Consider the following 27048-nt stretch of genomic DNA (forward strand, 5'->3'; position numbering starts at 1 on the left):
AATCGTAAACAGTCTTCCTTTATTTATATTTGCAATATGAAATAGAAGCTCAGCACGAACACACACACACTCACACCAGGCTGGGGGAGGGAGCTGGGACAAGGCCACACGGCAGCAGGGCTGGGACCCCAGGCCCCTGGGCAAGGGGGCCCAGCCAAACTGATTCAGGGCCCCTGGGGATGTTGCCAGGGAGGCCCCACTCCCCAGGGCCAGGTGCCTGGGTGAAAGTGCAGGGTCTGGGCGAAGGCACGGCCTCACTTGGGCCTGACACCCTCGCGGGCTTCCCCCCAAGGTGGACCTGAGCTGAAAGGCTGGATGTGGGTGTGGGCATCGGCACCGGAACACGCAACACAGAACAGGTGCATAGGCAGTGGCCTCAGGACCCCAGCGCCAGCCCCCACTGGGACAGACAGGGAGGTTGTGCTTTGGAGCCGCTGGCCCTATGCAGCATCCTGGCTTCCTCTCTAATCCCTCAATATATATATATATAATATATAATATATGTCTCTCTCTCTCTCTCTCTCTCTCTCTCTCTCTCTCTCCTTTCTTTCCATGTGACTATCTTTATTCTAGGAGATAAAGCTCCGTAATTTCTCTTCTCAGTGCAAATGGGGGTGGGTAGGGGCTGTCTCCCTGGCACCAGCCTCCTGGGAGTCCAGAGGAGAGAATGTGAGGGAACAAACGGGGGGACAGGAGCAGGGGGCATCATGGGACCCACCCTGCCCCACTCGGGTCCACGGGAAGGACGGAGGATCTGGCCACCACCACCACCAGGCAGCTACCTGGGAGGAGAGGGAGACAAAACAACATGAGGGGTCCAGGAGCCGTGTCCCACTCCCTCCCACCTGCCCCAGCTGTGGCCACACTCACTGGGAGCCCGGGGAGATGGGCCCTCCAGGGGCAGAGCCATTGGGCACTGGAGGAGGCTCAAGGGCCTGGGCACTGTCAGAGAAAAGAAGGGGACCCAGAGGTCACTGCATGCCCACCAGCCTTGCCCCCTCCCAGTCTCCCCTCCCAGGGAGGCCTTCTCGCTGCTCACCTCTGGCCTGGGGGAAGCTCCACAGGCCCTGGGCTCTTCTCCCACTCCGTGGTCTGTGGGGGCTGGTCGGCCCCAGAGGCCGGGACGGAGGTAGAGAGGTCTCTGGTGGCACTGTAAGCAAGACCAGCATAGCAGTTAGTGGTGGCCTCACTTGTTACCATAGCCCACCTAGGCTGCCCATCACTCCCAGAGCGGACTTGCTGAGGATAGTAGCCAAGTATCAGCTAGATGCTCAGTAGCCTCATGGATGCCCATGGGGATAGAAGACGGCAGAGTGAAGTGGGACCAAGCAGCCCGCATAGGACTGTGGTGGGGGCGGCCAGCAGTGCCCTCTTAGAACCCCACATTCAGCTGCCCCCTGGACACCCTGTGCAGGAGATGCTTGCACCCACACAGGTCCTGTGCACATCCACTTCTGAAGACCCCTCACACCCTCCAGGAAGCCTTTCTCTGCCTCTGGGGCTACAAGGGCCCCCAAGCATGCCCCTTCCCTATATGTATTTACTAAAAAAAAAAGAAAAAAAAAAAAAAATGGCCAGAGAGTGCAAGGAGTGGCTCAGCACCCAGGAGCACCTCAGGGATAAGAAAGATACCCACACCCACCTCTATAGGAACGTAAGGCTGCCCCTGCCGCCCAACAGCCCACACAACCCCCTGGTTACCTGTCCAAGTTGCTGGGGGTGGAGCGCATCCCGCGCAGGGTAGCCTGGAGGCCCTCAACACTAACCAAGGCTTGGCAGGGGGCTGTGGAGGAGACAGGTCAGGTCTCAGCTGCCGCCTCCCAGCGAGTTCAGACACAGTCAGGCTCAGACCCCAGGGACCCAAGTGGGCAGGGCACAGGTAGGCTCACCAGAGGGCTCTGCCACTTTGCTACCATCCATGACTTCCTGAGGTGCTGAGGTGGGTGTGGGGTCCTGAGACCTGGGAGGTAAGAAGAGCCGGAGGGCATGACTGGGATCAGCACCCAAGCTTAAGGAGAGGACCGGGGAATGCCAGTCCCATGCCCACTTGCCCCACCTATCCCCACCTGAGCTGCAGAGCACTGAGGGCTGGAGGACTCGTCAGGCTGTGGGTGGGTGGCATGTCAAGGGGCCCCGCAGGGGCTGGAGGCCCAGAGTGTAGCTCCTCCTCTCTGGAGATTTGGGGGTCCATTGGAGCATCTATAGGCACTGCGTCAAAGGTGGCTGTCCAGCTCGGGCCTGGGGCAGAGGTGAAGGAATGGAGATAAAGGTGAGCTCATGGCACACACCCCAGGAGTACCTGACTACCCACCACCCACCACTTACCAGGAGGTTGAGGGCCAGCTGTGGGGTAGGAAGTGGGGCCAACCTGGATACGGGCTGCCCTGCCGTCACCCTCCTCCTCATCTTCCTCCTCCTCCTCCTCCTCCTCATCCTCGCTGTCTGTGCTGCCTCCACTCCTGCTCCAGACACCACTTCATTAGATGGCCATGCAGGGACAGCCCACTGACCCACTTCCCCCACTGCAGCCCAGGCCGCAGGGCAGACAGACAGAAGGAAACAGGTAGAGGAGGACTTGGGGAAGCCACTGACAGGGAGGATCTACAGCCTGGGGACAAGGGATTTTTGCATGTGCTGAACAGGATGATAAAGACAGTCATTCCCATCTGTCCTCTTGGCCACAGGCTACCAGCTCTCGAGTCCCAGCATCCTCTTCCACTAGCAGGCCTCCCCACCCACAGCCTCCACTGAACAAAAGTGTTCACTCTCTTCCTCTGCTGACTTTGGTCACTGCCACAGCCTTGGCCTTGAGAAAAACACCTGGCACCCACAGCTGCTCCAAGAACACTGGCTGAATGTTCACTGACACATGACTCTCGACGGCAAAGAAAATCCCAACAGCCTGTCTATCAACCAGCTGAGGAAGGGGCAAGACAACAACAAAGTCCCTTGGTGCCCCCCGGGGACTGTGCTAGGAAAATGGCATACTTGCATAAAACTTACACACTTCCTCCCATAAACTTTAGTCATCTCTAGATTACTTATGATAGCTATTACAGTGTAAATGCTACATAAATAGTTGTCATGCTGTGTTGTTTAGACAATGGTCACAAGGGGAAAAGTCTGCACATGTTCAGAATAGAATTTCTTCTGAAAAGTTTCAATTCAGTTGGTTGAGTCTGCAGATAGAGAACCCACGGAAATGCAGGTCTGACTGTACAACACTTCTAAAATGTTGAATGCACGTCATTTCCACATGTAGACTACTTTGGGAAAGAAATTCATCCGTGTAGAGTAAAAACCAAACTGAAATACTCAACAGCTGAGTGGATGGATCTCCTTTTAGGCATCTACCAAACCTACGAGCAATAGCAGTCTAAATGACAAACACCTTATTGCTCCCCTAAGACCAGGAACAAGACACAGTAGCTGCTGCCACCACTTCTGCCCAGCAAGGTGCAGCAGGTTCTAGAAGAGCAACTGAGCAAGAAAAGGAAACAAAAGGAAGAAACAAAAGCATCTCTACTCACAGAAGACACTAATAACCCACCCAAACTACCAGAACTAACCAATTTCACCAGGTTGCTGGAGGCAACGTCAACACACAGAACCACACTGCAGCCACCGGCCACACCCTTGCGTTAGCAAGCCTTACTGAACCATGGTAGGTACCAGGCACTGTTAGAGGTTCCGGGATATACGCTCACAACATCTCAAAATGATTTCAAGAAGATTCCATTTATAATAGCAACAAAAAGATACCAAGCGCTTTATATTCTAAAACTATAAAACATTGCTGAAAATAATTAAAAACCTACACAGAACAATATCGTAAGTTCTTGGATCTGAAGATCTGGTGTTAAAATAGCAATACGACCCAAATTGCTCTAGAAAGCCAATGAAATCTCTATCAGAACCTCAGCTGGTTTCTTTGTTGAAACTAACAAGCTGATCCTAAAATTCAGGGATCTGGCAAAAATGATCTCAAAAACGAAAGTTTCTCGTTTTCCAATTTCAAAATTTACTACAAAACACTGACAGCAATCAAGATAGTGTGATGTTGGCATAAATGGAGACACACAAAACAACACAACACAACAGAGAAGGCAGAAGGAAGTCTTCACATACATAGTCAAATGAGGCTTTACAGGGGTGCCAAGAGTGTTCAGCAGAGAAAGGACACCCTCTTTAACAACTGCTGCTGAGAAAAATGATTATCTGCATGCAGAAGAATGAAGTTGGACCCCTACTCAGACACAGAAGTTAACTCAAACTGGAACAAAACCTCAATGGAAGAGCCAGCATGATAAACTCTTACAAGGAAACAGCTGTGGTTCCGGGTAGAGCGCTTGCCTGGCACGTGTGAGGACCAGGGTTCAATACTCAGCACCGCACATAAAATAAATAAAATAAAAGATCCACTGACAACTCAAAAAGTATTTAAAAAAGGAAAGCACACGCGTGCCCCTGACGCTGGATCCAGAACGAGAGCTGAGAGGGCGCTCGCGCAGCTCCACTCTCAATGGGCACTGCACAACCAGTGCTCACAGTGGCACCAGTGCGTGGCAACACCACGAGGGTCGATGCACCACCCAGGGGCCCAGGCCTCGCGAGCACAGGGCCGGCAGAAGGGGTCAGACGCAAAAGGAGGTCCTTCTCTGAAAATCCAAACACCTGGCCCCAGGCACTTCAGAGGAAGCTCAACCTGCACCACAGGGTCACACAGTGGTCCACGGGCAGGATGTGAGGTCACTGGCCAACAGAGGGTACCATGGGAAATGGAAAGGTCCAGCTCCTGGACCAGGCGCTGACAAAGGGGTGTCCATGTGACCATACTCTTGGGGTCTGTACACTTGTCTATATGCACATCACATATCAATTAAAAAGGTAACACGAAGCCAGGTGTGGTGGCACATGCCTAAATGTGGGAGACTAAGGCAGGGAGACCCCAAGTTCAAGGCCAACCAGGGCAACTTAGGGAGACCCTGTCTCAAAATAAAAAGTAAAAAGGACTGGGACTGTGGCTCAATGGCAGCATGCTCCTGGGTTCAATCCCCAGTACTATCCCCCCAAAAATGTTAACATAAAACACTCTAATCTGCAAATCAAGTCACCAGGCAGCCCATGGAGTCGCAGCACATGAGCTGGTATTCATGCTGGCAAGTGTACACAGCATGAGTCCACTTAATCATGAGTATCAGAATGAAAACATAATACAACACTCACACAGGCTGATTGCAACCTAATTCCAGTTTCACCGAATTAGGAGAAAGGGGTCACTTTACTCCCTTTACGGGAAACGTGTATGAGAGCTCGTATGGGGGAGCAGCCATGTGATGGAAAGGAGGACCCGCCTGCACCCCAGACCATCCTTTCCTTCTATAACTTAACTCATTTGCTCTGGGTTTCTATCACTCAAAATTCAAAGGGCCCAACCAGTTACGCACTAGCACGCCTTCCTGAACTCACCGGACTCCGGGGGGTTGGCCCAAGCGGGCCGTTCTCACCAGCTGGCTGCTCTGCCAGGCACCATACTCTCCATCTGACTCCCCAGAGCCCTGGCCCTCCTCCTCATCTTCTTCCTCCTCCTCATCATCGTCAAACTGCTGGATGCGGTCCTTATAGCATATCTCGAGCAGGTTGGCGTTGGGCTACAGGTACAGGGCAGGATGATGGCTACTGTTTCCAGTCCCTCTCACAGCCACCCACCCGCCCACAATCCAGGATGGGCAAGCACTCACGTTCTCATCGTCAGCATTGAGGGAGAAAGTGATGTTGGCTGTCTTGTCAAAAGGCGCACTAGGAGAGACGAGAAGGCAGGTGCAGTGAGCCAGTGCCGCAGGGTCCACGTCCCCCTCACTCATTGACACACAGCCCACCCTCATCACTCTGACTCCATCTGCATACCACCTGCTCCCCAAAGCAAGACCTGCAGCACTCCAGTCACTCGAAAGTGTGGGGAGCAACAGGCCACCCGACACACACATTCCCAGCAGGCGCTGAGTAAGCCACGCTGGGTCTTCACTGGGCCTGCGCCAGGCGCTGCTCACACACTCTAGTCACAACCACCCTACAAAGGAGCGTCCGGATTCCTCTCAAAGCACAAAGAAACGGGCTGAGGCTCACAGTGGGCCCAGGGTGGGGCAGCCCAGATGTCCACTCTGTACTGGCCATCTCTTAGCTGACTTGACTCCTGCAATAGGAACCCTGAATCTCCATCCCCAAAATTAGATATCCATACATTTTCCCTCCTAGAAAACTCTTCATGGGTTTTTTCTTCACTTTTTTTCATGTAATTTATCTTGGTAGCAGGAGAGGTAACAGCTTTGTTGCCATTTATTTATTTACGGATAGGGTGTAAGGTGCCCAGGTTGGCCTTGGACTTGTGACCCCTTGCCTCAGCCTAAGTCACACGGATTACAGGTGTGTGTCACAGTGACTGGGTCGTAGCTTCATCTCACAGGGAAGCTGTCATTCAATGTCATCCACTCAGTAGTCAGTCCATCCTCCCACCAGGATGGGGTCAGGTCTGTATTTGTGCATCTTTCCCAGAAGTCTCAGTACAGGCCTGAGATCAATAAGACCAGCACAGCCAGGCACAGTGGCAGGGAGGCTTGGGAAGCTGAGGCAAGAGGATTGTGAGTTCAAAGCCAGCCTCAGCAATGGCAAGGCCCTAAGCAACTCAGTGAGACCCTGTCTCTAAATAAAATACAAAATAGGACTGGCGGTGTAGCTCAACAGTTAAGTAACTATGAGTTCAATCCATGGTACCGAAAAAAAAAAAAAAAAAAAAAAAAAAAAAAAAAAGGCCAGCACAGCACACAGCCCAGGTCCTGGGCAGAGAAGCAGCAAACATAGGATCATCAGCCACATCTAAGGAAACCTCAGTCCAGCTGGGGACACACAGGGGCACAGCTCACTAGAGGCTACCATGGTGCCTCTCACGCAGTGCTGCACAGGGGCCCTGGAGTGGCTGCAGCAGCAATCCCCCCACATTCACCAGCTCTGTCCTGGGGTCTCAGCCTCCTGGCTGTGCTGGGTTCAGAAGCCCTGCCCAAAGGCAACTGTGGGTGTTATCCTAAAATGAGACGACACCCACAAGGCTCCCAGAGCACCCTCAGTGGCGATGGGCATGCTGACCCCCAGCCTTCCCCATGCCAACCCCTTTCCATATGCATCCCCATGATCTAACAGCAGGAAGATAGCGTGTCCTGCCCTCTCAGGCCGCATTCTTCCACTTCTCCCAGTGACAGGGTGAACTTACTCTTTCTAAGTTTCTCAATGAGGCAAGACATCAGCCTCCATGCTGGTCACTGTGCTCCAGGGGCGGGGACTTACTCTTTATCCCCCATGGGAGATGTGTGTGCCTCACCTGCACGGCTTCAGCACGGGGAGGGGGACTACAGAGCCCAGTCTCAGTCTAAGAGGAGGTGCAGTGGCCACAGGCTGGGAGGAAGATGTGCGCTGGTGCGTGTGCTGTCAAGACGACAGCGCCGCAGCCTCTCTCACACACAGAGGAATAGCACCCGCTGTCACGAGGTGAGGCAGTGCCCCAGCCTCACACAGGTACACTCACTTCACACTCTCCTCCTGCTCCCCAAATTCCTCGTCATTAAAGCCAAAGTGGTCGATGAAGGCTGAGGTCATGCGCTGCATCTGGAAGTCCATGAAGGCCTGCAGGGGGCATGGAGGCTGGGGCTGGAGGGAAGCTGAGCAGGAAGAGCCTCACCCGGGTACAGACGGACACAGCCCCAGGCCCACCTGCTGCAGCACGGCTTCCTCGGGGAAGTTGAACTCCTTGAGCCGGTCGTCCTCGTCATCGCTGGAGGAGTGCAAGTGGTGGGTGTTCACCTGGGGCAGGACAGGACAGCGGTCAAGGCCTGCTGGAGTTCCCTATGGCAGCAGAGCGGGGTAAGCAGACAAGAGGGAGGGAAGCACACTCCTGCCAGAAACATCAGGCCTCACCAGATCCACAGTGTTCCTCTTGTTGGTCTCCGCCAGGGGTCCTGACACAAATGCCTCCCACCGCTCCCGCTGTTCCCCTGGTAGCTCTGTACGCGTGGGAAGGGAAGCGCGTGTGAGGCACCCATCAGACTCCAGCCCCCTCCCACCCCCTTGGGTATCCTGGCCAGCCCCCGCCTCACCCTTCAGCAGCTGCCCCAGCTGCTCAGCATTGGGCCCCTGCTCTGCATTCTGCACCAGGGCGTTGGCCACCCGAGTCAAGTGGCCCATGTATCCTTTCCTCGGGCCCCCCCCAGACCTGGATAAGAGGGAGGACACAGCTGGAGAGTGGGGTGGATGCCAGGGCCACAAAAGCCCTGGCCCATCCTCCCTGCCCCGTCCACCCGCAGAGGCAGCAGGAGCTCACTGCACGCGGTCGTTCTCCTCCCAGGAGGTCAGGATGCGCTCCACCAGGCGGCAGTGCTGCAGCAGCTGTAGAAAGCAGAGCAGGGCAGGGTTGGCCTGGCGGTGCGGCAATCGGGTGGGGGCCCCAGCGAGGGACAGAGTCTAGGCCCCCAGCTCCGTAGCCACCATCTCTTTCCCAGAGAGCACAAGACACGTGTGCACACATGTGGAGACACACATGCCCTCAGCCAACCTGACCTCAGGCCTGCCCAGCATTCTCGGTCCCTGCTGCCGCCCTGCATGTGTCCCACCCAGCCTGGTGCCACCCAACAAATAGGCACAAGAAGGGGCCAGGGACAGGCCTCTGAGGGTGCACCATTGGGGACAGACCCTCAGAGGGAGGGAGGCAGGGACCCCAACTCACATGTTTCACCACAGGGTTTGGAGCAGGCGTCTCGGAGCTGCTATCGGGAGGGGCCCCTGAGCTCAGCATGGTGCTCACACACACCTCTACTTGAGCATGCAGGAAGTTGTTGAAGACATAGTGGAAGAAGAGGTCCTGAGGGGTGGGACACATGCTGGCACCAGGGACGTACGACCTCTGACCTGCCATTCCCCTGGTCCCACAATCCCCTGGGCTCCTGTACCAGCATGGTGTTAGGCACATCCAGCACCAGGAGCTCCTGTGTCAGGGCAGCATCGTTGGCACTCAGGGCGCTGGCCAGGAGCTTGACCACATGCAACCGCATGTTGCCCAGCGGTGGGGCCAGGCTTCCCCATGTCATCCGCAGTGGCTCCAGCTGCAGGTACAGGATGGTGTTCAGATCCTGAAGGCCACCTTCCCTGCCATCCCATTGCCCCTGGAGACCACAATAACCCCCACATTCCCCACCTCAGGAGGCTCAAGCAGGAGCTGGTGGAAGCAGCCGAGTCGTGGGCGTAGGGCATGCAAGGCACCCACACTGGATGCCATGCTGTCCAGGGCACCCTGGGCCAGAAGCTCTAGTTGCCCATCCACGCTGCTGAAGAAGTTGTTCATGGTCACAGAGTCTGACCTGCAGCAGGGGCAGGATCAAGGGCAGAGTGAGCCAGATGATCCTGTGCACTCCACACAGGAGTGTGCTGGTTACATGTCTGGGAAGGGAGCCAGCAGTCATGTGCCCTGTGGCTGCTCCTCTGGAGCCCTCTGGATGAGTCAGACAAGCAGGGCAAGGAAGACTGCAAGCCCAGTCCAGCCAGTGTCCACAGTTCATGGGGCACAGGTAAAGGAAAGTGAATGAAGTAGAGCATGGCAGGTAGAATAGAAGCCCCAAAATAGCTTGAGGGCTGGGTCCTGGGGCCAGAGAGCCATCAAATGCTGCCCCACCCTCCACCAGCTTTTTTTTTTTTTTTTTCTTCTTCAGTGCTGGGGATTGAACCCAGGGCCTTGTGCTTGTGAGGCAAGCACTCTATCAACTGAGCTATATCCCCAACCACCCGCCCCATCAGCTTTGAACAGTGAGCCTGGCCTCAGCTTCCTCCTCCTCAATGGAACAAAATGTGTCTCTCGGCACATCTGACTGGCATATAGGTATACAACCAGTCATTACGTGGTGGGCCAGTTGAATGCCATGCTTCACCCCACAGATACCAAGGCATGCCACCTCTGGCCAGCACCCTCACCTGGGCCTCCTGGGCTCCAGCAAGGTCAGCAGCACCTGGATCCCACTGACAATGACAGACTGGCTCTGCTCTCCTGCAAACATGTTGCTCAGGAGTTGCTCGATGGTCTCCTGCCTGGGAAGTGGGAGTAGGTCAGAGTGAAGGGCCAGGGCAGGGAAGACCCAAGACGGCTCCCCTCCCTGGGCCTCAACGTCCATCCTGCAAACCCACTTCTCCAGGGTGGCCAGCAGCTGGTCAGGCTCCGGGCTGTCCTGGCCTTGGATCATCAGGTCCCGGCTCAGGCGGATGATGTCGCACAGGGACTGGGACGCGTTGGAATGTTGCTGGGGAGGGGGAAATGGGTGAGGACCCTGCACAAGCTGACCATCTGTGGCCCCTAGCCCCTTTGGGATAGAGAAGGATAGTCACACAGACACAGGGAAATGTTATGAGGAAGGGAACAAAGAGGTACCACGTGCTTCCAGAAAACAGATGTACACACACACTCACACACACACACACACACATACACACAGAGTACTGCTCACAACAGATGCCCACAAGCTGGTAGATGGAAAGCAAAGCATGGTCTCTTCACACCACGGAGTATCACTATGCCACCAAAAGGAATGAGGCACTGACCCAGGCTGCAACGAGGACGAAGCCTGCGGGTGGTATTGGGGCAGACCAGGGCCTTGTACAAGTGCTCACCACCGAGCCACACCCCAGTCTCAGGGTGAACCCTGAAAATAATGTCAAGGGACAGAAGCCAGAGACAGAATATCATCTAGTACCAGATTCCAATTTTATTCAACATGATGGAATGTAGCTCAGGGGTAGAGCACTTGCCTAGCATGTGTGAGGCCATGGGTTCGATTTCTAGCACCTAAACAAACAAACAAACAAAAAGACAAAGCCCCAAACTACTTGTGTAAAATGAGCAGAAAGAGCAAATCCAGACAAGAGCAAAGCTTGGTTGTCAGGGAGAGGGGCAGGTGGAACTGGGAGAAACTGGTCACAGGGTTCCTTTTCTGGAGTATGAAAAACACTCTATATTTAATGTGGTAAGTTACACAAAACTTGGATGTACTAGGATCCACTGAACTATAACCTTCAGTAGGTATGTTGTACAATACACTATTTATAACTCAATAAAGCTGTTAGAAAAAGGAAAGCCAGGTGTGGTGACACATGCCTGCAATCCCAGCAACTCGCAAGGGGGAGACAGGAGGATCACAAGTTCAAAGTTAGCCTCAGCAGCTTAGCAAGACCCTGCCTCAAAATAAAAAAAATAAAAAGGACTAGGGAGGTTGGCTCAGTGGTTTGCCCCGGGTTCAATCCCTGGTACCAAAAAGGAGGCGAAGCCCAAGCAGAGCAACGGGTCTAACCAAGCAGGCAGCAGTCATAGCTCAGTCCTGTGCCCTCATCCCTCGAGATGCCAGGGCCACACCTGCAAGCCCTCATGGCACCTGCCACAGCCCATAGCTGTGTGGGACAGGGATGCACCTTGTGCTCTGAGCCCTTCCTTACCGCTCCTTTCCTAAGGGGCAAGAAGCAGGGGCGGGACCTGAAATACGCGGCCTGGAGACACCAGGGCACTCACAGTGTCGTCCTTAGATGGGTGGATCTGCTCGATCAGCCGCTGGACGATCTTCTCCTCATTGAGCCACTGAGGGCGAGAGGGCAGGAGCTGCATTAGGTTCCCTTTTCTTCCTGAGAACTCGCTAGTGCCACCCGTGGGCTACACCCCCCAGCCCTGCCGTGTTGCTGCTTCTGTCTCGCCAACTTGCTGAGGCTGGCCTCGCAGTGTGCTTGCTCCACTGCACTGGCTGGTCTCTAACCCTGACCCAGTGGGGCCCTCCTCACATTGAAGACATCCTGCCGCAGCTGGGGCCGCTCCACACAGGTAAGCAGGCGCAAGAGGAGGTCCATGATGGCTGAGGTGCCAATGTGACGCAGCAGCAGGTCCACAAAGTCGTCCTTCTTGCGCAGGAAGGACACGAGCTGGGGACACAGGGCCACGTCACGGCCCAGGGTCCTTGATCCCAAGCAATCCCCCAACCCTGGTGTGGAAGGGAAGCAGGCACCTGGTCTGTCTTGCGGTTGATAAGGATGCCCATGACCTTGCTGAAAAAGCTGGCAAGCAGCGGGTTGAGGCTGTCGCTGCTCTGCAGGAAGCCATAGAGCCGGCTCAGGAGGGACTCATCTGCACCCAGGGCATCGTTGATTTGAGGCACATCTGAGGTCAGAATCTCACAGGCCACACTGGGGTACCTGGGAAGCAAGCATGGGGATTGGGGGGATTCAGAGAACACTGGGCTACGTGTCCAGGAAAGGGTAACAAAAGGAACACTAAGGTCCTCCTCACCCCAGGTCTTCCCAAGAACTCCCGAGGCTCCCCAACACCCCAAGACAACACCTGACCTGAGTATGGTCCTGAAGTCCCTTCATTTCCTTACCCTGCCACCACCACTAACTCCCATTCTTCCCAAGGAGTGCACAAACAGCCCACAGACTGTCCCAGCTGAGGCTGGCTCCCTCTGGGTCACCACCTGAGTGCCCATCCCTGCCCCACACCCTAGGCAACCTTTCTAACCCTCTAACCTCGTCTCCTGCCTCACTTCTTCAGACTCATGTACAATGCCAGACAGTCCCAGGACAAGAGTTGTTCTGCCCAGGCTACCACTCAAAGCCCCTGGAGGCTACAACCTGTTCCAGTCTAATCTATAAGTTGTGGAGGATCCAACAGGTGCCCCTCCCCTAGAAAGCAGACTTCTTGGTAAGGGGCAGGGACCCTGGGTCAAGCAAGGTGCAGGTGTGCAGAGGAGGCTGCCCTGCTACAGCAGCCTGGTCTGCAGCCCAGTGGACACGGTGGAGTGAGGGCGAACAGAAGCCCTGGGAGAGGGAAACCAGAGTAAGAGAGAAGGCACACAGTGGGGGAGGGTGGCATCTGACAGACATCAGGTAGCATGAGGGACACTCTGCTAGCATGCCCAAGGTGCTGTCAGCAGCAGCAGCAGCAGCAGCATGAGACCCCCAGACCCCAAGCTCCCCAGTTGGCTCTGCTTTACCAAGTCCCCGTTATAAAAGGCAAACTGAGAAGCAGCCTTCATCCCCTTCTGTCTGGCTCAAGGACTCTAAACTGAAAACCTGGAGTGAGACAGAGGGCAGCACCAAGGAAGGAGGAGAGACAGGAAGGGCACAGACCCGGAGGCCACTGGGAACTGTGTAAGGGCCCAGGAGGGGCAGTATGAGGGCGAACACAGGTCCAAACCCGACAGGCCTGCCACCTGGTCCTGCCTCCCTCCCTGCAGAGGTCACAGGGAGCCTCCACCACCACACTCCTCATGCCAGAGAGCACACTGCACCAAGGATAGATGCCGGCTGCTGCCCTCTCAAGCTCACAATCCCGAAGGGAAAACAACAGAGTCACAGGTGTTAAAGATGTGATCCAGAACCAGGGGATTTGATTTAAAGCCCATGGGGAGCCCTCCAGAGGTGTAAGGCACATGGGTTCAAATCACAGCAAGTCACAGTCAATCACAGAGGACCTCAACGACAACAAAAAGCCAATCATCTTTCCCACTACAGCTTGAATGAGTCTCCAGAGTATTAACCTGAGAAAAAAAGCCCAAAAGGTCTCCTATTAGATGATGCACTTGATAATACTTTTCAAATGACAAAGGTGCATAGAAGGGGCTGAGGTGTGGGTCAGTGGTAAAGCACTGCCTAGCATGCAGAAGGCCCTGCGCTTGAACCCCAGCACCTCAAAAAAAGCACATATGTAGAGACAACTGGTAGTTGTGAAGGGTCAGGAACAGGGTGGGAGAAAGTGGGTGTGTTTACAGAGCGGTGTATGAGGGTCTCTGAGACAGAAGTGTTCAGGATGTGCTAGACACACAAAACTCTGAGGGTGATAAGCTTAGCACCTGCATGCACAGTAGGCCCAAGTAAATCCAGGGAACCTCATTTCAACAGGTTAGGGTTAGGGTTAGGGTTAACATCCTTGTCACCATCCCAGTTGTGATACCACTGGCAGTCACGTGGCAACAGGAACTCAGGAATTCTCTATTGTTCCTACAACTGCATTTCATCCTACAATTACCCCCATAAAGATCTCAGCTGGGAAAAAACAGCAGGAGAAAAAGTAGGGGCTGAGTAAATAAAATACTGGCAAAACACTACTCCTTGACAAGGCTGGGAGAAGAGAGACTCACTCCTTCCACCAGGTCTTGAGTGATGGGTGTGTCTAGAAAATTCCACGATATAAAATAATCTGCAGCTGGGCAGGGTTTGCACCCAGGGGAGCTATGTGACTCCGGGAGCGACCCGGCCCGCTCTGCCTCAGTTCCTAACCTCCAAACTCACTTACTAAATGTAGGGGTGGTGTGGGGGACTTACTTATAGCGCAGCCGCTCCTCGCCACTGGCTGGTGGCTCCTGGGTGACCCAGGCCACCATAGCCTGCAGGTGCGGTGGCTGAAGCAGGAAGTCCAGCAGCTTGCGGTTGACGACCTTGCACTCCTGCAGCACATCCTCCTCATCCAGTAGCTCAGACAAGCTCAGATCCTCCCTCTCCAGCAGCGTATCTAGGTGCGAGCTTGTGTGCAGGTCAAACTTCCAAAACATGGCGCCCTGTGGGCACAGTACATAATCTGTATGTTGCACTCCCTGCTGGACGAGACGCCAGCCAGACGCCAAACATCCCCACCGCTCCCCACGTACCTGTTCCCAGACTGCAGACCCAGCTCCCACCCTCAGGTCAAGCCTGTCTCCAGGGATGAGCTTCAGCTCAGCACTGCCACTGCACAAGCTGGATGCTCTCAGTGAGCATCAGGCTCTGCCAGTGACCATCCAACCCACCATCATCTCCAGCATTCAAGTCATCTCCCCTGCAGTCCACAGGGCCCAAGGCCCACTGCCTGTCCACCCCCAGTCCTAGGCCTGGTGAAGTCCTCAATGTAGACCACACGAGACCTGCAAGGAGAGGCCAGACACTGCAGAGTGAGCTCAGTTCCTCTCACCTCAAGGGTCCACTGTCTACACATCTAGGTAGGGACACCCTAAGGACACAGCTTGAAATTCTGACTTCAGATTCACTTCTATCTGTATCTGCTAAACAAATTGAAATGCCCCTTGACCTCTAGTACACAGCTGATGCCCAGCCCAGCAAATCACCCAAGGCTGCTCGTGAGGTGCAGGCAGTGGCAAGGGGCAAGGAGGAAGTCTGCACGTCTGGAGGCCGTGGCTGTTGCCTGGACACCACATACACAAACACATCCCAACCATCTCCTCACACCCCACAGGAAGGCCTGAGGCAGGGAAGGGCTGGGGGTGGGGGTGGGAGGCTCCCAGAACATCACCAACCAGTGCCCAAATGAACCTAGTGAGTTACCAACACCCAGCGCCTCACTACCCAGGACAGGTGACTAACTGGCAATGAGAGCAACTCATGTGGTGCACTAACCAGAGGCCAGACAGTGCTGTTCTCAGCCACCCACATGCACTGGCACACAGCTCCTCTTAAGGACTTCCGAGGCTCCAGAACCCATGGATGGCAGAGCCAACCTGTGCTCCTGGCCAGTGGTTTAGCAACACACATTGCGCACAACATCCAGGCCACAACTGGTCCACAGAGGCTGCCATTACCCCACCACACAGGATGAGAGGACCTAAGGCTCAGGTTCACAGGTGGCCTCCTGGACCTTGCAGGTCATCTGGCCCCAAGGACAACATTTATGGAGCTCCTGCCACAGGCAAGTTCCTGCTCCTTACCTGCCTCCTCAGTCTCACAACCATGGAAGAGGAGGCAGAGGTGATTGATGCAGGCCACGATGGGAGGCAGGATGCCTCCTCCTGGGAACACACAGGTTGGTGCCTCTCCTACAATGCCCTCTGCACTCTCTCCACCCAACCCTTCCAAGTTCTCTACATAGGCCTCCACTATATCCTGAACCTGCTGACCTGCAACCTGAGCAGTGTGACTGGGGTGGAGTGCCAGGAAGGAGGCAGAGCCCCCAGGCAGAGCAGGCTGAAGCCAGGCCAGAATCACAGCAGGAGATTCCCTCACCTCCTTGCTCATTTGCCCACTCCTGCCAGACAAGGGGACCACCCTAAGGCATGTAGGAAACATGGCTGGGACCTTGCTCCTAACTACCTTGGGGAATCTACAATCCTGATGGGATGTGTTGTCAGTTTCTAAGCCCTGGCCTATGCAGGTGGAATGAAGGACAGGTGGTAGCCATGATGGTCAGGTGGGGGCTGGGAGAGGCAAGGGAGACTCAAGTCTGTGACACAGCAGGGATACCGAAGAGCCCCACTCCTCTGAGGCCCCCGCATCCTAGGTTCACAACTCACTGGGACTTACCCCTGGGCCCCTGTCCCCAGGCTGCTTTTCCAATAACCATTCTAAAGTACTAACTCAAACACCTCATATTTGTTCCTACTCAGAGTCCTGCAGTGGCTCCCCTGGTTTTGTTCTGAGGGCCCTGAGGGCCAGGCCCCAACCTCCCCTCCCCTCTGCTGAGCCCACCCTCCGTATGCTCAGTCACATGTGGCCCCCCACCCCTGCAAGTCTACACACCAGGTTCTGTGCCCCTGCTCATCCACTCCCTGTCCACTTGGCTCACAGATTGACCTCCACTGTCCAGAGTTCTGATTCTACCACCCCCTGGGGGTGTCTCCTCCACAATCCACAGACCCCAGGAAGACCACTCCATTATGTGCAGCCCCTGGCACTATGCTGGACACCCAGAAGGCCTCAAGGGTCTTTGTGGATAGAGGCATTGTCATATTATCATCTGACAAGGACAATATTGATCAAGGTGCCTGGCACCTCCACTGTACCAACCATCCTCTTAAGGACTTCACTGTCGTAACTCTCAACTATTCTCCAAAGGAGAATCTACTACTGGCCCCATTTTACAGGTGAGGAAACAGGGGTACACTAAGGTAACTACCCAAGCCCAATGTGCCCATGCCAGATCTGAGGGGTGAGCAGTGGCGTTAACACTCAGCCCTGAAGGTAAATTCTCAGAGCATGGCAGCCTTGTGCCATCACAGGGCCTTCTTGGATGAATGAGTGAGCTCCAGCAGGCTGCCTACAGTGCTTGCCCTGTGACGTGAAAGCTGGCCAGAGCATCTGAGCTGGCTATCCCAAGGAGCTTTGCATTTCCAAGCCAACCCTCCTGCTCCTCAGGGGACCTGGCTGAATGCTAAGTTCTGCATCTACCTCATCCCAGCACTTATTCAACAGACACCTTCTGGACTGAGGGAGGAAAGGGAGCTGGGGATGTGGTTCAACAGTACAGCACTTATTAGGCATATGTGAGGCCCGGGGTTCAATCCCCAGCAATACACACACACACACACACAGTGGAAGGCAATGGTCCTCATGACCCTGGTGGACAGCTGTGATAGCACAGCTCACCCCTGCCCATCAGTAGGACACTGCCATTCAGACACCTCAGCTGTCCTCCAACCTGGTACCGTAAGAAAGTCGGGGGCTTAGCAGGGCTTCCCAGTCCAAAGACAGGCACTGCTGACCCTCCATCTCCCCTCTCTCTGCACAACCACCACCTCACACCTCCCCATGGTCTCCAGGTGCTCTCCACCTCATCCTCCACAGCCAGCCAGTCCAGTCAGTGGGAGCTTGTTCAAATGACAGCCCCTCAGTGGCCTCCTGCTGCTCTCAAATACTATCTCCAAACTAGATCTTCCAGCCTCCCTCATGCCAAGTTCCACAACTGCCCCAGCCACACCAGCCTTCTTTCTACTTCCAGAACATGCTATGGCCAGGCACAGTAGTACACACCTGAAATCCCAGCTACTCAGGAGGCTGAGAATCTGAGGTAGGAGTATCACAAGTTTGTGGCCAGGCTTGGCAACTTAGCAAGACTCTATCTCAATACAAAAATTAAAAAAGGCTAGGGATGTAGCTCAGTGGTAGAGGGCCCCTGGATTCAATCCCCAGCACCAAAAAAGAAAAAAGCAAAACAAAAAACCCACCAGAACATGCTATGCCTGGATCACCTCAATGACTCCCCCAGTAATGGGTTTCTTATGCTTTTGTCTTTTGCTAAGCACTCTGCTCACAGAATGGGGAGCCCACACTGGTGCTTTCCCCAACCAGCCTAACAGAACCAGGCCCAGCCCCCGCCCCTATCAACTGTTCTGTGTTGTCTCCCTGGAACAAGCATTCTGACCCACACAGCACTTAGTGTTGTCTGGAAGCATCTCTACTACACAGTAATGGTGCACTTGCAATATACACACACTGCCTCTACAGACGCTTCCTCCCAAATCTTCCTCAGCTGGGTACCATGAGCACCTGGTGTGGCACCTAGCATAGAACCTGGCACTGTGGTAGTAACTGCTCACAAACACTAGGTGAAAGACACACCCATCTCCAAACTAGTGGTCACAAGGCTCCTGCCCTTCTGTGGCTGGCTGGGAGGGGCAGGCTGGCTCCACAGATGGAGTGCAGGGTGTGTTCTCCCCCAGCGTGAGAAGATAAAAGCACTCTACTGCACAGGAAAATCGCCTGCATAGTGGGACTCCCAGTTCTGCCCAGGTGCCAGACCTGAGTCCTCAGGGACCTGTCCCTACTTTCTATTCCACTTGATGATGAAGGACCCAACAGGCTGACCTAGCACCTGTCACCAGTGAAGTGGGGCAGGATGCATTTCCTGATCCGGGTGTACCTAGGACCAGCATAATCTCAAGGGACAACCACCAAATTAATCATGACTCTAATTTCCGGCTGAAGCCCATGTGGTGGGAACCAACAAGAAGTTCAATGTGGTGAACACACAGCCTCTCCACGTGGGAGACTATCCTGGAGCAGCAGGAAGGCCAGGCAAGTCAGAAAGTGGCCCAAAGCAAGTGAGCGCACCAAGCACAAAGAGCCACATGCTATGTAGCCCCACTGATAGGAAACGTGCCAAATGGGCAAGTCCACAGACACAGAAAGTGGATTAGTTTCAGGAATCGGGGCGGGTTGGATGAGTGACTGCTAATAGGAATAGTTTCCTTTTGGAGTGATTTTTTTTCTTTATTTTCTAAAATCAACAGTAAGAGTAAGAAAACAGAAAAATATAAATTGTGGCAATGGTTCCACCAAGTTGTGAACATACTAAGAACCATGGACGCTTCAAGTGGACAAACTGCATGGCTTATGAGTTATATCTCAAAACTGTTACCAAAGAAACAAGCTGCCCAAGGCGACCACACTGAGGCCCAGGCAGAGGTCTGGCTCTCTATATCCCAGCCAGCCCAGGACTCACAGGGGCCCACTGGCCTGGCCACCATGGCTCTGCTCTGGGGAACTAACCCAGGTTGCCCATGCTCCATCTCTCACCAGCAACATCCCCTGAGCCAAGGGGCAGCACGGGGCCATGCCATGACAACACCTGTGGAGCAACCAGGCACCTGCACTTACAGCACCTCCTCTCTACATCGAGGCAATGGGACGAATTTTCATTGTCCCTATTGGAAAAGGGGCCCAGAAGGACAGCTACTCAGCCTCCATGAGGCAGAGCTAGGATTCTGCTCCTTCCAATGTGCCCTGGCCTCTTGACAGATGACACTTACTCACTTCTAAGGCACTGCTGTTACAGGGCACAAGCCACAGTCCCTCAACTCCAAAACTTGTCTTACCCTGCTCCAAACTCACCACCTGCTTCACAGAACAGGCCAGGCTTCACTCCCAAATCTGGCTCCCCAAAGAACTGCCTGAAGGCCTCCAGAATAAGCAGGGAGAGGGCTGGCTGGCTTGGATGTGGTATACGGGGTCTCTGTAAGCCCCAAGAACCCAGGCAGCCCCTTAAACTCTGTCTCGGGTCATCCTCCAAAAATCAGAAGTAGACTGAAAAAATCAAATTCAACTGAGTGGTGGTTGATACCCTCCAAACACTGGTTCTGAATGAAGATACAAGTATAGAACTTTAGAAAGAAAAAGGAATCTCCCCTACCACAGACTCAGTCCACCCCTGGCTTCGAGCCCTGATTCTCAGCACCCATCTTTCAACTTAACAAAAATTGCTGGAAACCCTGGGGGTTGGCAAGACAGCTGGATTTCACGCTCACTCTTTAACCTGGCACTTGGCTTTTCTGAGCCACATGTCCCCAGTTATGAAATGGGGGACAAAACCCAGGAGAGAAGGCTTCTATGAAAATGAGCTGAGTGAAGACATGTCCACGCTGCCCCTGAGACCATGTCCAAACACTGGAGCGGGATGGGCAAGAGACAGTCACCAATGGCACTCAAAACAGAAAAGCAGGAGACACGCAACCTTTCCCCAAGTGACTCAAGTACTTTTCCTGAGATCATTCAAATACTCAGGCAGGCACCACACACCCCGCCACCCCCACCCTTTGCAACTTTCAGCAACTTCAAGAAAACGGAAGTGACTACCACTAGTTTTGAGAGACCTTAGAGACTGTTTGAAAACCATGGCTCTGGCTGCAAACGGAAGAAGGGGAAATTGTAGATGAGAAAGGAAGCCCTTAAAAAACGAAAACTACCTCTGCCTCTCCTGCCAGCCCTAAACCACTACCTCTAGTTTCTTGTTTTGCTGCCCCTCAGACGTCCTCCAGCCCCTGCCCCTTCCCTGGTCAGACAGGGACTCACTGCATTCCCACAGCAGCAGTCACTGTCCCTGCAAACACAGAACTGCCTGCCAGGAAAACCATCTGCCAAACCTTCCTAACCCACCCTGGCCCCTCAGCACCTGGAAATGGAGGTGGTGGAGGGCACAGAGGCCTCTGAAGACAGCCACCTAAGCTACGGAGGCTCAGCGGAGGTTCCTGCCTCAGGACAGGCCCATAGTGCAGCAGACAATCTTAGGAGGGAAGAGAACTTGCTACCAGCAGCAGGCCTGCTAACATCCAGCTCCTTAAAAGGCTAGGTGGTTCAGAGTCAGCAGAACCTCTAACTTCACAGCACCAAACCGAATCTGGAGAGGGGGTTTGTGACACTGAATTCCAAGGACAGGGAAAGGACAGCAGCAACCTTGCCTCCTCTGAGCAGAACCCACAGGAAGCATGGCTGCAGACCGAACACCACCATGGCAAGGTTACTGACAAACATTTGGAAGATGGGACCACTGAGAGAAGGGGAGAGGGGCCTACCAAAGGCTATAAGGTACAACAATATGGGATTTTCCCAGGGTTTGGAAAGCCTGGGGGCGGGTCCCCAGTTAGAGGGCAAACCAGGCAACTCCCTCTCTGATAACAAATCTCACACCCAGGGGAAGTGGCAGCTCTGGACCAACCCAAGGAATGGAGTACTCAGGGAACTGTCTAAGGACACTTGGTCAAGAACTGGGGAAAGGACTCACACTCAGGACCCATCTCCTGGACTCATCACAGGTTTAAAGGAGAAAAGGAAAAGACCAGTGAACAGATTTCAAATAACCCATAAACAAACAAAAAGGGCAGAGTGAATATCACAGGTGATCTGGGTTCAAATCCTCTTTCCAACTGAAATCTCCATGTGGCCTAGACCAAGGTCTGTTTTCCCCTCTGAGAAACAGCTTACAGATGGGGTCATCCTAAGGTAGCACTTCCTAGAGAAGGATCCATAAACCCAGTATTCGAAGGGAAAACCCTGGTGTGGTATGGTAGGGAGAGCTTATCCCCAACAAGTCATGCTACCTAAAACAGGGGAGACGCGTAGGCTCAGCAGAGCGCACAGGCCTTTCACCTCACCTCTTGCTACAAGAATGGCACAGCACCCAACAGCTGCTGCACCTCACCTGCCTGCTCTCAGCCCCAGCTGGGCAGTTCATTCCATCCTCCTTTCTGCTCTTCTAGTCTGACTCACTCCTCCTGGTGCTGCAGGTCTCCACACAGTACTTCCTCTATGCCTCCTTCTATAGCATTCCCTGGTCATCCCAAGACAACATCTGAGCCCAAGCTCTGTGAGAAGACATGCCTGTTGAGGCATCCGACTGCCTGTAAGATGCCAATTTTCAGGATCTAGCATAAGGCAAGGCTCAGAGCTAAAGGTACTTGTTGGATTAAAGAAAACTGAAGGCAGGTGGTGGGTAAGGTAACTTGGTCACGGATCCTTAAAAAGGTCATCCTCTAATGAAAGAAAACAGTGTATCCCCCAACAAAAGCAAACCACCAAAACAATGAAAATAAATCAAAATACACAAAATACAGGCCACGTAAAACACTCACAAGTTGCAACAGAGGAGATAAGCCCATATTATACCCATTGCTCAAGCAATAAAGCTGGGTTTATCACCATCAATACTACTGACATTCGGGGCTGGATTGGTTTCTGTGGTGAGGGGACTCTCCTGTGTATTGTAGGACACTGAGCAGCATCCCTGGCCTCCACATGCACCCACTAGATGTTAGTAACATCCCCTCTCCCAGCTGAAACAACCAAAAAAGGTTTACAGACATAGTCAAATGTTCCCTGTCCAGTTGAGGGATATATATTGCAGTATATATCATATAATAATCTAAAGAGCTACTGGTTCAGGCACACTTACAGTTCTTTGCACTCTGCTATGGAATGTACAAATATCCATGCTTAATCCCCACAACCACCCTATTCAGACAGCACTCCTGTTAACCCCACTTAAACATGAGGAGATGGCACAGAGCACTTACTAACTGCTCAAGGTCTCATCACTTTGAAAGGCACAGACAGGACTGACACCTCGGTCTCTCTGACAATCCATACTTGCCTTCCTACCTCCTAATGATCCCATCCCAAAAGTAGAGTCATTTAAATTGGACAAAATGATACTCATTAGGCAAAAGTTTTCCTCTGCTCAGTGGCAAAACACCTCCCGAGCATATGCAGGGCTCTGGGTTCAATCCTTAGCACCACAAACAAGCAAGCAAAAAACTCAGAGCACACTGCACTTTAAACAGCATAAACCAACCCCAACCACCGTTCCAACACTAGTAAGTGAATGCGGCAGGGTGTGGTGAGGGTTTCCATGTGCAGTACATTAACACAGGGCTGCGCATACGAATCACTTCAAATGTGCTCTTCAGGCAATCTCAAGTCTTTGCCCTGGTGCTGAGTTAGAACCTCGCCCTCAGACTGGAAAGCGACCCCGCTGCAGTTTCTTTACAACTCTGAACCTAGTACCACATCTGACAGACAATGCAGCTTCCTTTCCAGAAACACCTGCATCCTCAGTACAGACATGGGTGTCTGTGTGTAAGGGTGTAAGACCCTAACCAGAGGTCACATTCAAAGCCATGGACAGGGCATCTCAGCCAAACCACTCTGTCCCTCTGCCCTCAATGCTTCTTCACTCAACCACACAGAGGACTCACGGTTCCTCCAATGTTCCCACCTTTACATATTTGCAGGTGCTGTTCCTTCCACCCGGAAGGCCCTTCTTTCCACTTTCCATGTCAACTCCTACTCATCCTTCCTAGACAGAAAAAGCCACCTGTCCAGCCAGTCTCACCAGTCTCTCCCACTCTGTGGCCTCCTGTAGCAGTGCCCTGAGTTACTTCATCACAAGACAGTAATTGTGACTGTCCAGTTGTGTCTTTGTCTCCCCAGGGAGCAGCTCCCCACCTTCTGGGCCCAGCCTGGCCTCAGCAGGCCTCACTGCACAGAGGCAGGGCAGATCTCCCCAGCCTTCTGCCACAGGAAGTCAAACACCAGGGCAGGAGCCTTGGCTCAGGTGAAGGGAAGCCAAGGAATCCAAGAACGCTGGCAAGATAAAGGGCAGACGTGGGGGGATGCAGGAAGGAGAGGTCTGAGGAGGAAAAGAGGTGACACCCAAGGGGAGGAAGACTGAGGGGGTGGGCAGTGGTAGAGGGGCCCAAGGGGGCTAAGCAGGTAATGTGGGTCCCAATGGAAGGGACCCTGATGTCTGCTGGAGGGAAGAGGGTGGGAGAGGGCCCAGGCAAGAACCATAAGACCAGAGGGGCTCCCAAGGGAAAAATGGGAGTGGGCAGGAGACATGACAGGGCCCTGAGGCACTGAGAAGAAATGGGCGGGGGGCGACAGGGGAGAGAGAAAGAGACTTGGGCGGCAGAAAGGAAGAGACAAGATACACTGGCTGAGGAAAAGAGGCAGAGACTTGGGAGTGGAGGGGAAGGGACAGGGGGCCAAGGAGAAGACAGTATGTGTAAGGGGAGAAGAAACAGGCTGTCAGGCCAAGGGAAGGGGCGGGAAGGGACTGAGGCTCAGGCCAAGGGCCTGGACGAAGACCAGGCGGAGAGGAGGGAACGGGAAGGGACAGAAGGGTCCGAGACATGGACGGAGGAAGCGACGGGAAGAGAGCGACTCCAGCGGGGAGGAAGGGACGGAGGCTCGGGAGAGAGGGAGAGGAGGGGGACAAGAAGGGACGGGAAAGGACGGATGCGCAGGCAGAGGAAGGGACTGAAGGGACCGAGACTCGGGCAGAGGAAACGACGGGAGGGACACCTGGGCGACAGCAGCGGCCGGGCGCGGCACCGGGCTCACCTGCGCGGCGGGGCGGCGGCTCCTCGCACTCGGGGCTCATCGGGGCGCCCCACCCCCGCCCCGCCGCCGGCGGCTCGGCCCCGCCGCGGGCCCGGGCTGTGGGGCGGGGGCGGCGGCTCGCGCAGGCGCCGCGCCGGGCTCGGGGCGCGCACGCGCCCTCGGTCGGGCCGCGCGGAGCTCGGGGGCCGCGGCGAAGGTGGCAACGGGTGGCGAGGCCCGCGAGGCGCCTCCGCGCGCAGGGACGGGGAAGTCGGCTGGGTTCCCGGCTGAGCTGGCGCCCGCGAGGCGGGAGGACGTCCTTCTCCACAGCCCGAACGGACCGCAGAGCTGCGCCGCGGCCGACGGAGGCCGAGACCCGCTTCCTTAGCCGCCGACTCCCCCGAAGTGGCTGGGTCTCGGGCCGCAGTCCGCCTGAGGGCCTCCGACGCCCGGCTCACTCCGCCACTATCCCACAATGCCCCGAGCGCGAGCGGCTGCGGAAGCCCCGCCCTCCCGCCGCCGCCGCCTCGCTGCGCAGGTGCACCAGGGCTACTCTCCGAATTCCCGCAGTGCGCACGCGCCTGTCCCGGGCGTCCGACCCGCCCTCCCGTAACCCTGCCTCCGCCAGTGCGCCTGCGCTGGGCGGCGCCCTTATTCTGTGTGAGTGAGCTCAGACCACCGAGGTGCAGGCGCCGCTGTGCTGCCAGTGATCACCGAGCCAGTGATGGTGCTGCTCCCGGGCTTCTCTCCCCGCTCTGTCTTCCGTCCGCGGTTCCGCTCCTCACGGCCCAGTACTGCGGGCGTGTCCCTCTCTCCTCTGCCTCGCCCCGCTTTTCTGGCGGCGCCTTCTCCGTGACTCTGGCTGGCCTCTGTCCCCGCTCCTCGGGCCCACCAGACCTTGTGTTCACGTAGGCCCATCGGGCCCATCAGTGTCCCCAGCTTTCATAGCTTCCCCCCTGCCCATCTTGGAGGCCTCCTGTGAGGATTAGATGAGTAAGTGCGTTAAGGAACATAACTTTTCGCTTTTAAACCTGCAGATTGATATTTTCATTCCACGGACATTTTGTTAAATCATTGTCTGAGTATGTTGTTGTTTTCTGTATTTCGAGGCCGATTATACATTTGTCCTTAACACCTGTTAACTTCTAATGGCTTTGATCTTTGTCATTTCCACCTGCATCCACTGATTAAAGCCTGTCACTAATTTGATTTTTCAGCCTTGTCTCTTCTGGTCCCTGCCAGAAATATCTAGTGTCTTTGTTGCTCCCTGTTTTGCTTGGTCCTTGCATCTGGCAGCTGGTACCGCATGATAGGCCATCTCAGTGGCATGGCATGTGCCATGATCACAGCTTGGAGCTGCACATATGAAGGCTGGCAAGACCGCTCTCCATGTCTCATGCTCAGACGCCAGAGAGCCTGAGCCCAACTGCATTAGAATATTTTAAGTCCACAGCCTCACACTGGCCACCATCTTTTTGGTAAAAGGAAAGCACACGGTGGCAAGAGGTCATATGCTGCACCCAGAATGGGATAGAAAAGTCCTCTTGTCTCATGGAGGCAGAATGGAAGGGAGAGAATTTTCACTGCACAATGTAGTTTACCACAGTTCTCAATAGGTTTCCTTGGGTTTGCCAATCTTCGCTTTGCATCTTTTTAAATTGTTTTAGATGTTGATGGGCCTTTATTTTATTCATTTATGTATTTGTGGTGCTGACACACATGCTAGGCAAGTGCTCTACCACTGAGCCACAACCTCAGCCTCCTTTTCATCTTTGGTGTCTCATTTTAAAGTGGTCTCAGGTTCCTGACATATAACTTGGAGCAATTATGAGCACATTAGGGTTCTCCAGAGAAACAGAACCAACAGGATTTTTATCAATATATAAAAAGCAGCCAGGCACAGTGGTGCACACCTGTAATCCCAGTGGCTTGGGAGGCTGAGGCAGGAGGATCACAAGTTCAAAGACAGCCTCAATTTAATGAGGCCCTAAGCAACTCAATGAGACCCTGTCTCTAAATAAAATACAAAAAAAAGGGCTAGCGATGTGGCTCGGTGGTTAAGTGCCCTGAATTCAATCCTTGGTACCAAAAAATACATATATATAGAAAACGATTTTATCTAGCTTGGGGGTGTGACTCAGTGGTCAAGCACTTGCATGTGCAAGGTCCCAAGTTTGATCCCTGGCATCACATACACACACAAAAAGTGGTTATGAGGGGTTGGCCTACATGATTATGGAGGCTGAGAAGTCCCGTGAGGTCCAGGAATTCTGGAGGTGTACTACCAGACCAAGCCTGAAGACTGGAAAATCAGGAGAGCCAACAGTCAAGTCCCAGTCTGAGTGCAAAGGCTGAGAACCAGCCAGCCTTCTGTCCAAGGGCAGAAGACAGAGTCAGTTTGCCCATCCTCTGCCCTTTTTTTGTTTGGACCCTCAACAGATGATGTGATGCCCACTCACACTGGTGAGGAGCCTTCTTTATTTAGTTTACTGATCAAACGCTAATGTCTTCCAGAAACACCCTCAAAGACACATCTAGAAGTTGTGTTTCATGAGCCAAGTGTCCCAAGTGCCAGGTATGTTGGCACTTAAAATTAATGACCACAGTGAGGCATTTCTTCTGCTGCTT

General features: G+C 54.1%; 1 protein-coding gene across 3 annotated transcripts; it reads right to left on the reverse strand.

The window, feature by feature from the left end:
- On the reverse strand, positions 1-24905 carry PPP6R1 (protein phosphatase 6 regulatory subunit 1; the record flags this gene model as incomplete). Of its 3 annotated transcripts, XM_079119874.1 has the most annotated exons (24): positions 24442-24905; positions 14389-14621; positions 12075-12261; positions 11854-11991; positions 11591-11656; positions 10219-10331; positions 10009-10122; positions 9239-9401; positions 8994-9146; positions 8771-8905; positions 8369-8433; positions 8145-8260; positions 7966-8051; positions 7762-7851; positions 7577-7674; positions 5742-5799; positions 5470-5651; positions 2326-2459; positions 2067-2238; positions 1890-1960; positions 1702-1783; positions 1040-1150; positions 871-942; positions 1-782 (listed from the first exon to the last, which is right to left on the reverse strand). In XM_079119874.1, exons 2-24 carry the CDS (start codon positions 14613-14615, stop codon positions 779-781), a joined length of 2637 nt encoding a protein of 878 aa, XP_078976000.1. In that variant the 5' UTR covers positions 14616-14621; positions 24442-24905. The 3 variants fall into 3 exon arrangements, with proteins under 3 accessions (XP_078976000.1, XP_078976001.1, XP_078975999.1); XM_079119875.1 differs by lacking the exons at positions 871-942; positions 24442-24905; XM_079119873.1 differs by lacking the exons at positions 1-782; positions 24442-24905 and having other exon boundaries at positions 867-942.
- Positions 24906-27048: the final 2143 nt, after the last annotated feature.

Source organism: Sciurus vulgaris (genome assembly GCF_902686455.1).
Source record: "Sciurus vulgaris genome assembly, chromosome: 17".
NCBI classification, from domain to species: Eukaryota; Metazoa; Chordata; class Mammalia; order Rodentia; family Sciuridae; genus Sciurus; species Sciurus vulgaris.